Here is a 12,762-nt window from a genome sequence, read left to right on the forward strand (position 1 = left end):
TGCGACACCGGTGTTTTAGCAAAGTGGCTGATGTGGAGTGAAGCCACGTTAATGACAACGTGTACAACCATTGGAGACGTGAGCAGGACAGACGGAACAACTGACGGACAAAGTGTGGACTTTATACCAGTTTTTAAATTGTGTTGATCGGCCACGTAAAACCAGAGTTATGATAAAATATCTGCAATGTTTGGTTTTCTTCCTGAATACTGTCGTTGTTTATATTTACTGCAGGAAGAAAATGGCGTTTTATAAGGAAAACGCTTCAAAGCACTCTCCACCTGTGAGCAAAAACAAAACCAAAAAAATCCCACCCTTTCCTATTGGTGGACAAATGTACCATGTGGACCAATCAAAAAATGATATGGCAACATGGCATTTAGTTGTTTAGGACGGGGGAAGTTTTAGGAGTGACGGCGTGTTTCAGATGTGAGAGATTTGCACATTTAGCGCAAATCTTGTGTAGTTAGTGTGTAGTTAGTGTGTAGTGTAGTCAATAGTTTTGTTGTGTGTCAGAACAACGAGGCGACTGCTGAGTGTTACAGGTGTTACAGCAGTGACACATCTGCTGCTGTCAGGCCTGCAGGTATCAGGCTGTTGTTCTCCTTCATCTCATAGTGGACAGAAATTATTTTTTGGAGTGACACAAATAATTTGTGTGGCATCAGATTTGATGCAGAACAGCTGATTGTTCTGTAAATAGTTTGAAATGTTTATTTAAAAAACGCCTTGGCTGCATTTTTAGGTAAACAGCTGCAAAAAACTTTGTTGTTTGCAAAACTCAGTTACTTTTTTGAAGAAGTAACTATATAATTAGTTACCCAACATTGGTCATTATTTACTGTATTTTGCAGACAGAGTTACAGACTCTCTCCCAGACCACAGACTCAGACTCATAATACAAGTCAGAGCTTTATAATAAATAATAAATAAAGAAAGTTGTGTTTTCAAAATTGGAGTTGAAGTTATTTTTCCTTCCAATAGTGTTAACACTAGGAAGGCCCAGGCTTCTACCTTTCTACCTTTAAAACCCGGAGAGCAGCCAAATGGCTGGTAGGCTTTTAGCTAAGCTTTAGCTTCAGGCAAGTGGAAGCTAAATTGGCTAGTCATTCATATGTAAATTGGGTTGTTACCTGGGAATTCTGGAGGGAGGGGAGTGGGGGTGTGTGGATGAGGGGGTGGGGGAGCTGCTAAAAGCGGTGAGCTTCCTTTTGTTTCATCTTGATGCATTCTCAATCATCCAGGGAAACAAATCTCCAAAAGTCACCAACTTGGAGTGTTTCAGTTTGCCATCTTAGGGAGAAATCAACACACATGGGTGTATGTCCTTTGTTGCTGAGATTTATTGATAAAAACAGTACAAAAAATCAACCATTTGTACACATTTTTACAAATAATTATAAAAAGTGAGTGAGTACATTTCAACATTTTCAGCAATCACTCACAATCCTGGCACTGCCATGGTATCTGTAGTCTGCATTTACCTTGGCTTGGCTTCCTGATCAATTGTCCACTACCAAAAGGAAGCCAAGCCCTGTGATCACACCTTGTTTTGTTGTAAAGGGTGGCAGGGCTTGGCTTCCTTTTGGTAGTGGAGCATTGATCAGTCGTCCATTGTGGCATCAATGTGATCACACCTTGTTTTGTTGTAAAGGGTGGCAGGGCTTGGCTTCCTTTTGGTAGTGGAGCATTGATCAGTCGTCCATTGTGGCATCAATGTGATCACACCTTGTTTTGTTGTAAAGGGTGGCAGGGCTTGGCTTCCTTTTGGTAGTGGAGCATTGATCAGTCGTCCATTGTGGCATCAATGTGATCACACCTTGTTTTGTTGTAAAGGGTGGCAGGGCTTGGCTTCCTTTTGGTAGTGGAGCATTGATCAGTCGTCCATTGTGGCATCAATGTGATCACACCTTGTTTTGTTGTAAAGGGTGGCAGGGCTTGGCTTCCTTTTGGTAGTGGAGCATTGATCAGTCGTCCATTGTGGCATCAATGTGATCACACCTTGTTTTGTTGTAAAGGGTGGCAGGGCTTGGCTTCCTTTTGGTAGTGGAGCATTGATCAGTCGTCCATTGTGGCATCAATGTGATCACACCTTGTTTTGTTGTAAAGGGTGGCAGGGCTTGGCTTCCTTTTGGTAGTGGAGCATTGATCAGTCGTCCATTGTGGCATCAATGTGATCACACCTTGTTTTGTTGTAAAGGGTGGCAGGGCTTGGCTTCCTTTTGGTAGTGGAGCATTGATCAGTCGTCCATTGTGGCATCAATGTGATCACACCTTGTTTTGTTGTAAAGGGTGGCAGGGCTTGGCTTCCTTTTGGTAGTGGAGCATTGATCAGGAAGCCAAGCCCTATATATATGATACAATCTCACTACACTTAGCCTAATCCTTCATTGCCCTGAAGAATTCTGTGGTGTACGGACCTCCTCTCCAAGGAAAGAAAATGCAGAGAAGACTCACCACTCAGCAGGCCTTGGAAATGATCCTGAGGGAAGTCGACCCTTGTGACTCGGATGGAGAAGACCTACAAGTTCAGCCGGATTCGGACTCAGAGCTGTCTGATCAGTCTTCCGGTTAGTTGCATTTCATGTTATTTCCTATTTCATTTCAAATAAGTAAGTGGATGTAGTTTGTAAGTAAGATATTTCAGACATTATTCTGATACAGAGGAGGAGATACTGGACCTTCCCATTGCTCACAATTTGAATTTGTTCACACTGCAGATGAGGAGACTGCTTCTGCACCTAAAAAGAGAGCTTGTTTGGGGACTGAGACAGCGAAAGATGGCACAGTGTGGCGTGAAGAACAGGTGGGGACCTGTCTCCCTTTCACCCCAATAGAAGCGTACGCTGCAGATGGAGAGCCAACGGCTAAGGCCAGGAGAAATATCACGAGTCGCCTTCGGAGCTTCCTGTGTTTCATCACTCTTGACATGCTTCGTAGCATTCAAGAATGGACTGTTCAACATGCACAGCAAACGGAGCATGTTCATTGGTTCATGGACCTCCCTGAACTAATGGCATTTATTGCAATTGTCATCTTGCGGGGGGTTACCAGGGTTCCATCTCTAAATGACTGCTGGTCAGCAAACCTGGGAAACCCACAGATAATTGGAACTATGGCACGAAACCGCTTCAAAGAAATCATGCAACACCTACGCTTTGATGACAAGTCCACCCGCAGTGATCGAGCAAAGACTGATAAGTTCGCTGCAATTTCCAGTTTGTGGGGATCATTTGTCACCAACTGCATCACGTGCTACAACCCTGGTCTACATATCACCGTTGATGAACAGCTTTTCCCATCAAAGACTCCCATCAAACAAGGTGTGATCACATTGATGCCACAATGGACGACTGATCAATGCTCCACTACCAAAAGGAAGCCAAGCCCTGCCACCCTTTACAACAAAACAAGGTGTGATCACAGGGCTTGGCTTCCTTTTGGTAGTGGACAATTGATCAGGAAGCCAAGCCAAGGTAAATGCAGACTACAGATACCATGGCAGTGCCAGGATTGTGAGTGATTGCTGAAAATGTTGAAATGTACTCACTCACTTTTTATAATTATTTGTAAAAATGTGTACAAATGGTTGATTTTTTGTACTGTTTTTATCAATAAATCTCAGCAACAAAGGACATACACCCATGTGTGTTGATTTCTCCCTAAGATGGCAAACTGAAACACTCCAAGTTGGTGACTTTTGGAGATTTGTTTCCCTGGATGATTGAGAATGCATCAAGATGAAACAAAAGGAAGCTCACCGCTTTTAGCAGCTCCCCCACCCCCTCATCCACACACCCCCACTCCCCTCCCTCCAGAATTCCCAGGTAACAACCCAATTTACATATGAATGACTAGCCAATTTAGCTTCCACTTGCCTGAAGCTAAAGCTTAGCTAAAAGCCTACCAGCCATTTGGCTGCTCTCCGGGTTTTAAAGGTAGAAAAGCCAAATGGCTGGGCTCTGGGCCTTCCTAGTGTTAACATGCTACACAGGTCATGAACAAGATTTTTTATTTATTTTCATTGTAAGTGGGCTAAAGCAGTTAATTAAAAGTAGTCTAACATAAATGCTGTAATTTGATTACTTTAATAAACATGTGACTTGGATGGATTGGATGCTGGCGTGACCACAGTGCACACGTCTGCTGTTGCTCACAGTGGTCCAAGGGACGCTCAGGGAGTTTGTGTGTTCGCTCACACACGTGAAAAATTAGAGGGGACATTGTTCACCAAATGACTGATTATGTCTGCCCTAAGCTGACACCAGCTTGGAGCCTCAAAACACAGTTGATCCTAGAAACAGCATGATGCACTTGGTTTTAAAACCCCCTGAAGACCCCACAGCTTATGCTTGGCTGCGTTTTTTATTGATTTTAGCTCTGCTTTTAATACTATCCAGCCTTTTTCAGAAGCTAAAACAGAGGACACACAGCTCTATTATTAAATGGTAAAAAATTCTTTTTTCACAAATGTTTTAAAAATGGTTGTATAACTATGTTGGTTTTCATGTTGGCTGGGTGGGCTCTCTCAAAAAGTCATGCTTCTGTCTGAGCATTTTTGTGTTTCCTGTTTTAAGCACGTATAAGTATAATTAGACACAAAATAATAGCGTGGTCTGGAAATTTCTCAGTAAAATGGAGGCTGTTAAAATTGGTGCAGGCAGCCATGAAAATTATAGTCCAGAAAGCCCACAGCCCTTATCAGAACAGTGTGCATTACAGCAAGCCACAGGAATTTTGTGCAATCTAAGTCATATCCTGTACTTGCAATATGAGCTGTTACTTTCTGACAGAAGATTTGAAAATTTAAAAGGTTTAAGAATTCATTTGTAACTTGCTCGATTAATGCTCTGAATAACTCTAAATGGTTTGTAGTGGTGGTTGTTGTAATGCTTGTCCTGTTGGAGTCCAGAACAAATGTCCTCTTTGGAAACAATAAATTACATTAAAAGAAACGAATGAATGAATATTTCTGTGGAAGCTTCTGATTTGATCCTACCAGTGCTTAGGTTTCTGCTATAGTCGGTTCCTCATCTGATCAGCAGGGGGCAGCAGAATATAACATAAGATAATATTTGGAATTTGTCCAAATTTTTCAGTGTTTAAAAAAAAAATCCTAATGTAGCCTCAAGGTTCACAATAGTACAAAGTCTGTAATAAAAGATTATAAATAAATTACAGAAATCATTTTACCATTTCTGAGATTAAACATTGCATCCACATAATGGGCTTCTTGTTTAAATATATTCTCATTTCTTATAGACCTGACAGAGATGGCTCTGTTACCTGGACCAAAGGGCTGCAGGAACCAGGTGCGTCCTGCCCTGCCTGGTGAGCTGGCTGCAGGTTGAGTGGGGTTGAAGCCTCGGATCGTCTTAACGTCAGCCTTGTTGTCACCTGCAGTGGGGATCTCTAGCACTGGAATGACAGTGCACTGGTCCAGCAAGCCATCAGATGTCATCACTTCAGTGTAGCCATCTTCACAGCCGCACACACCCGCCTGAAACAGGAAAGAGAAATTTCATAATGCAATCTGTTATATGAAACTATGTAAACGAAACTCTGAGCAGCAGAGATGTGCCATAGGTAACACAAGGAATAAAAGTTTCTGGAAGTCAAATTATTTTCAAACTGCTTTAAAAAGGGAGAAAAGACGGCTTTGTGGTGTTTATTCACAGCAGATACCAATCAATCAACTTTTTCTGCTGCTTTCTATATTTTCTTTTTCCTTTTTATGGTTTGGTTTTGGTATCTGACCAATTCATTGCATTACATGTAAAGTTGATAAACTATGAGTTTTTGAAAATCCCCAGATTAACTTGAGTTGTTTTGGAGTCTGTTTTAGAGAAGTTAAGTCTTCCTGATAAACATGTAATAAGAACACTGCCTGATGTCAAGCAGTAACTGCTTCTACAACTGTCGCAGAGCGACTGCAACGGCTTTGTTGCCTTGTTTGAGGACATGTCATGCCTCTTTTCCACTAGTACCTACTTAGCTCAAACTGACTCGACTCGACTCAGTCTACGTCATTTTTAATTACAATTGAGTAAGAGTATAACAACCACCTAACGTGCATGGGGTTGTTATAGCAATGCAGCCAAAAATCCTGTGATGTCACTTGCATGGGACAAAAACAACACACAATCCAGGGCACTGAGGCCATTGTATACGTGCTGCTGCTGGTAAGTGTCTGGACTTCATTCCTGGACACGGTGCTGATTTTTGTGCAGCCAGTTCCCATGTTGCCAGGTTTCAAATTTTGATTTTTGTGAAGGAGTCGTTCTAATGCCTCAAGTGATGCCACTGACTGACCAGTCAGTCTGTTGATCAGATCAATTTAGATAGTTTGGAACCTGATCGAGTAGGTCCTAAAAAAGTACGTAGTACAAAGTACTGTCACCTAATGGAAAACCCTCAAAACCAAGTAAAGCTGAGCCGAGTAGGTACTAGTGGGAAAGGGCTAAGAGATCTTTGCCAGTGGACTGAAAGTCCTGGGAACTGAATGTCAATGAGTAAGACTGGTAATATAAGCTAGGGCTTGTCTATTAAGGGCCATTATTAAAGCTTAAACTAAATTCTAAAATGGACAGGAAGCCAGTGCAGCTAAGCCATGACTGGAGGGATATGCTCATATTTTTAGCACCAGTCAGCAGAGTTGATGCAGAATTTAGCATCATGTGAAAATATGTTAACAGAGACAGTGGGAGACTGTATAGTATAGGCGTTATTGTTGACAAGAGAACAAAATAACATCCAAGTCTTTTACATAAAACTTGAAATATGGGTTGAGATGACCTCAATTTCTGGCAGAAGTGTTTCTAGATTTGAAGCTGGTCTAAAACTGATTTGGTTGCAGTTATTCACAGAAAGGGTGTGGGTCACTATTAGACAGTCCTGAACCACTTGGCTGATAGTGACCCACATCCGTTTTCATACCTTGGCTCATGTGATTAGGCAGATGATCAATAGCGGGTCAACGACCCTCTTAACCTTCCTGCCTTCTTGGGACCTTTTTGTGCCACTGCTATGTGTTAAATGGCTGCCATTTCCACTGTGTTCAGTGGAATATAACCAAACTTGCCACAGGATAGTTTTTACCTGTCAATGTTAATATTCCAGTGTGAATTCCTTAAATCAGCCTAAAATGGCTGAGCAGCAGAAATCCCCACACCCATCACCCTGGGGACCATTTTCTGCCCATTGACTTCCATTATAAATGCTATTTTTCAACCCCAAATTATCATCATATGATTTTACTTTTTCTTCTTTTCTTGGATGTCAATGAAGACTCAGGGCCTTGAAGTTTTAATTTTTAAATTGCAAAAAAAATGCAAAAAAATAATGGCAGGTCAAAATGTATGTTGGTGCCAATCTTTGGTCCATCTAAAGGCCTACTTATAATGACAATCACATATTACTTCAACTGGTTTTTTGTGGAAATATTTAGTTTCGTTTTTTGGTTTTTGGGGCTTATAACACAGGGCGCTCATGTAATAACACTGGGATTTGAAGGGTTAAAACAACGAAAATATAATTAAAACTTTACATGAATATTTCAGGGAGAAGTAGTTTTACAAGGTTGGCTAATTTAAAGTGGAATAAGATATGGATATATGGTCTTTTTATGGCGTGGCTGAGAATGGTCCCTAGGGTGATGGGTGTGAGTTTTTTAAAGGATGGCAGGAGGGTTAAGGGGCACTCTCAATAGGGCTTAAAAATCTGGGACTCTCCACCATTTGCTCTTAGAACTGAAGAAGCTTCTCAGATGAAAAGTGAAAGGTTTTCAAGAAACTTTAAAAAGTCCTGTCGCTTTTCTTTCCAAACTCCATAGAGAGCTTGAATGTGTTTTTCATCATTGAAAATTTCTGAAAATGAAAAGTTGAAAATGCTGAAAAACCAATGCACCAAGTGCCAAATTTCAACCCAGCCCTTTGAACTCCAATTTTGATTTCTCAAAATTCTCAAAACACTTAACCATACCACTTACAGCTCCCAGGGACGTCAGTCAGAATGCTCTTCATAGACTGTAACTGTAAACACCAAGTTCAGCAGTGCTTTTAACTGTATGTTCTTATAATGAAAGTGTATCCATGACATGACATGAGATGCACCTATGACACACGTCTGTGAACACGTATTTCTATTTGTTTGAACTACACCTCTTCTGAGAACATGTTTTTGTGTTTGTTTTCTGTTGAAGGGCAATTTCACTATCAGTGTGTGACTGGCCTGACTCTTTCATACATACTGAAGAAAAGGTTTGAATTAAATTGACTGAAAATATTAATGCAACACTGAACAATATTAAGGTAAGTGAGAGATATGTAGTTCTGACTGACCAAAGTACAAACTTTTTTGATGAGTTGTGAAATTCAGTTGAGAAATGCATCAAAACTAATTAAAAAATATGTAGACACAGCAGTGCGTACAAGAACAATGGGAAATGTGTGTGGGGAAAATGTGTTCCACATTTGAGAACTACTCAAAGTGATCAAGAAAAACTGCAAAATGAATTACACATATGAATAAACATGCTTTAAGTCAGGTATCATTCTTTTCAGAATTTTGCTGGACTGCAGATTCTTCACTGCCAATTAAAGAACTGAAAGCATTGGCAGTTATTAATTCAATCTGATATTACAGCATGAAAACAGTCTGAGGAAAGCACTTAAAGGCCTTCACTCTCTGAGTAACAATCTCCAGGGTGGGCCATTTATATGGATACACCGTAATAACATGGGAATGGTTGGTGATATTAAAGTCCTGTTTGTGGCACATTAGTATATGTGAGGGGGCAAACTCCTCAAGATGGGTGGTGACCATGGTGGCCATTTAGAAGTCGGCCATCTTGGATACAACTTTTGTTTTTTCAATAGGAAGAGGGCCATGTGACACATCAAACTTATTGGTAATGTCACAAGAAAAACAATGGTGTGCTTGGTTTCAATGTAACTTTATTCTTTCATGAGTTATTTACAAGTTTCTCTTTGTTCACAGCCATTGACATGTCGAAGAGGTTAACACGTGAGGAGCGGATCGAAATCGTGTTGATATCTGGTGAACGCAGTAACCGGGTCATTGCAGAAGATTTCAATGCCAGACCCCCTACGAGACCACCCATCTCCCATGCTACAGTTAGCAAACTGCTTGCTAAGTTTCGTGAAACTGGTTCAGTGTTGGATTTGCCAAAATGTGGACGCAAGAAAACTGTCACTAATGAAGAAACATCAGTGGCTGTCCTAGCTTCATTCAGCAAGAGCCCACAGCGTAGCACTTGCCGCATGTCACTGGAGAGTGGCATTAGTTGAACATCCCTTCAGCGGATATTAGCTACTCACAAATGGCACCCTTACAAACTCCAGCTACTGCAGCATCTCAACGAGGATGACCCAGATCGGCGCACAGAATTTGCAGAATGGGCAAAACAAAAATTGGAACAGGACCCTCAGTTCACGCAGAAGATTTTGTTCAGTGATGAGGCAAACTTTTATGTGAATGGTGAAGTTAACAAACAAAACCATCGCTATTGGTCTGACACTAACCCACATCGGATGGATCCCTCCAAGACTGTTGGAACAACAAAGTGATGGTTTGGTGTGGTATATGGGGAACAACAATAGTGGGTCCATTCTTCATCAATGGAAACCTCAAGGCCACTGGATATTTGAAATTGCTACATGATGATGTGTTTCCCTCTTTATGCACTGAAGCTGGCACGTTCCCTGAGTTTTTCCAGCAAGATGGTGCACCACCACATTATGGGTGCCAGGTCCGAGCATTCCTAGATGAACAGTTTCCTGGAAAGTGGATTGGTCTTCGTGGGCCAGTTGAATGGCCCCCAAGGTCTACCGATCTGACCCCCTTAGACTTTTATCTTTGGGGTCATCTGAAGGCAATTTTCTATGGTGTGAAGATACGAGATGTGCAGCACCTGAAACTACAGATACCGGATGCCTGTGCTGGCATTTCTCCTGCGGTGTTGCTATCAGTGTGTGAAGAGTGGGAGAAGAGGGTTGCATTGACAATCCAACACAATGGGCAGCACATTGAACACATTTTATAAGTGGTGAGAAACTTGTAAATAACTCATGACAGAATAAAGTTACGTTGAAACCAAGCACACCATTGTTTTTCTTGTGACATTACCAATAAGTTTGATGTGTCACATGGCCCTCTTCCTATTGAAAAAACAAAAGTTGTATCCAAGATGGCCGACTTCTAAATGGCCACCATGGTCACCACCCATCTTGAGGAGTTTGCCCCCTCACACATACTAATGTGCCACAAACAGGACTTTATATCACCAACCATTCCCATGTTATTACGGTGTATCCATATAAATGGCCCACCCTTTAGTCTCAAAACCAATAGCCTGCCATCAAGAGCTAAGCATGACAAATGTTTTCGAAGCCAATCACATGGACATCTGGTAAATAAGAATCTCTTCCTTTGGGATAAAAATGCTCCCTGCATGAGTAATTAATAAGATGTACTGTAGAAGCATGACCTACTGACCTGAACTACTGAATAACATGAATAACCTCAAACAATCACATTTCTAAAGGTTTAAAAAAACAGAAATAAAACAGCAGCCATTCACAACTCAAAAGTCTAAGTCATGTAAGGTTTAGTCACATATCATGATGCCATTGCAAGTTTCACAATTTGTTAACAGCTTCTCTTATCAAATGTCTCAATATCTCGAAAATAAGAAACCTCCTGTCTCAGAGTGATGGTGAAAAACTACTTCAGTCATTTATTACTTCTGGGCTGGGCTACTGCAATTGATTATTATCATGTTGTTCTAAAAGCTGCCTGAAAAGCTTTGAGTTGCTGCAGCAAGAGTACTGACAGGTAATATAGAGAGAGTCCTTATTTCCCCCAAATTGGATTCTCTTCAGTTCTCCCTGTTAAACCCAGAATCAAATTTAATTCTTCATATTCAAGGTCCTTAATAATCATAAACATCTTATCTTAAAGACCTCATATCATCCCAATAGAGAGCTTTGCTCTTGGATTGCAGGCTTACTTGTAGAAGTAAGAAGCAATAATGATGTGTTCTAATATAATACAACTATGAAGCAAACAGCAGGCTAGTTTTCTGCTTGTCTCCAACTATATCAGAATGAGAAACTGCTCATGCTGTAATGATTGTCATCTACACTGAATTTAATATTTGTAAGCATAAGCATTTCATTTTTCAAATGATGTATGATTTGAATCTTATATTCAAAAAGCAGGTGGAAGTTTTATTTTCTAGCATGAAGGGTTTAATGAGCTGTTCACACGAATGTAGAGCCTGGCAATGGAGCTAAAATCGCTCTATTAGATAGGTCTCAAATCCACCTGGACAGTTACTCAGTGGCACAGTGGAAGCTGAAGATTGGATCTGACCACAGATGTAAGAAAAATGAATGAACTGACTTCATCATATACTCACCTCTGTGCACAGGGACTGTGGCTTGGTGCATGGTGGGTTACACGATCGGTCTGCCTTTGGTTTGGCTGTTGTAAGGCATCCACCTGTGGAGTAAAGTTCAAAAGGTCAAACCAGAGGTTTGATGTTCTGTTTGGTTCTTTTTTTGCTTATTGTTTATACTGAGTTATATATCTTTTTTTAATATCTTGAGCCTTAGTTCTTCATTTGAGTTTCTGTTTATTTGTCTTTGTAATCTACTTAGGGTTTACTTTGTATAGTCTCTTGCGTTGTTTTCATAGCCTTCCACCTTCCTTGTCAAGTATAAGTTATTTGCAATAAACCAAGAACCTCTCAGGTTGTGTCGGGTTTCCCAGCAGCACAAATCCTGTCACAGTGTTGACCAAATTCCCGAAGTGATTTGTCACACCTGTCGCATGATCCTTTGTGGATATCTTCGGAGCTGCAGCCAAGGTGTGCCAGTGGAAGAGTGGGCTCTGTAGCTGCTCCCAGCATCGCAAGGCAAGTTTAAGCACGTCTGTGATTTTGGATCATCTGGGCCTGTCCTCTAAAGATCACCGCTGCCAGTTCCTTGGAGAGCCAGATGAAAGCGTGTGATCGCCCCTTTGACTAAACTCAGAGGCTCTGGGAAGCTGCAGCGAGGTGGCCTCCCAGCACCCTCCATATTCAGTAATTCAGTATGTCCTGGACCTCAGTGGGAAGTGGGGCGTGTTGACTATGAAGTGTTGTGGTCGTACAGGGGTCACACAAATTAACCACCTCCTTAAAGCATGGAGAGAGGGAGAATCCATTTCTCCTGTTAGATTGGTAAAGGATAGAGATGAGTTGGGGTCGGAGGTGCCAACTTCAACCATTCCCACCTCTCTCCTTGTGACCACCTTCTAACATTGGCCCAGAGAGCAGATGTTGTGTGTCTGTTGTCTCCCCTGCCCAGTTGCACCGCTCTCATTGAACACCACTTTGAGACTAACCCTGGGGTGGTGCTGGTTTCACAGCTCTACGGGTTACCTGAACACAAAACGTAAAGAGTTCAGAGGGAATTGGCTGAAGAAAGATGGGTCTATGGATTTTTGATGGATTTGACCAAAGGTTACTGGCAGATTCCCTTTTCTCCAGAGTACAAGGAGAAAACGGCCTTTTCCACTCCGTATGGGTTGTACCAACTGGTCATCCTTCCTTTCAGCTTGCTGGCGCTTCGGCCACTTTCCAGCAGGTGCTGTGTCTGCACACTACACAGGCTGCCACCTATCTGTATATGTTATCATCCACAGTGACACCTGGGCAGAGCATATGCAGCGGGAAGTGTGTGGTCAGATGAAAGGAGG

General features: G+C 41.6%; 1 protein-coding gene across 1 annotated transcript in view; it reads right to left on the bottom strand.

The window, feature by feature from the left end:
• Positions 1–12,762, bottom strand: part of LOC146644401 (thrombospondin type-1 domain-containing protein 7A-like) — a 214,261-nt gene that overhangs the window by 37,816 nt on the left and 163,683 nt on the right. Inside the window, exons 25-26 of the mRNA XM_085395316.1 lie at positions 11,441–11,523; positions 5,287–5,500 (exon numbers count right to left, since the gene is read on the bottom strand). Coding sequence (XP_085251442.1) covers positions 5,287–5,500; positions 11,441–11,523 — 297 coding nt within the window. The remainder of the gene's footprint in view (positions 1–5,286; positions 5,501–11,440; positions 11,524–12,762) is intronic.

Source organism: Rhamphochromis longiceps, linkage group LG22 (assembly GCF_057381845.1).
Source record: "Rhamphochromis longiceps isolate RC_006_pf linkage group LG22, R_longiceps_female_GT1.1, whole genome shotgun sequence".
NCBI classification, from domain to species: domain Eukaryota; kingdom Metazoa; phylum Chordata; class Actinopteri; order Cichliformes; family Cichlidae; genus Rhamphochromis; species Rhamphochromis longiceps.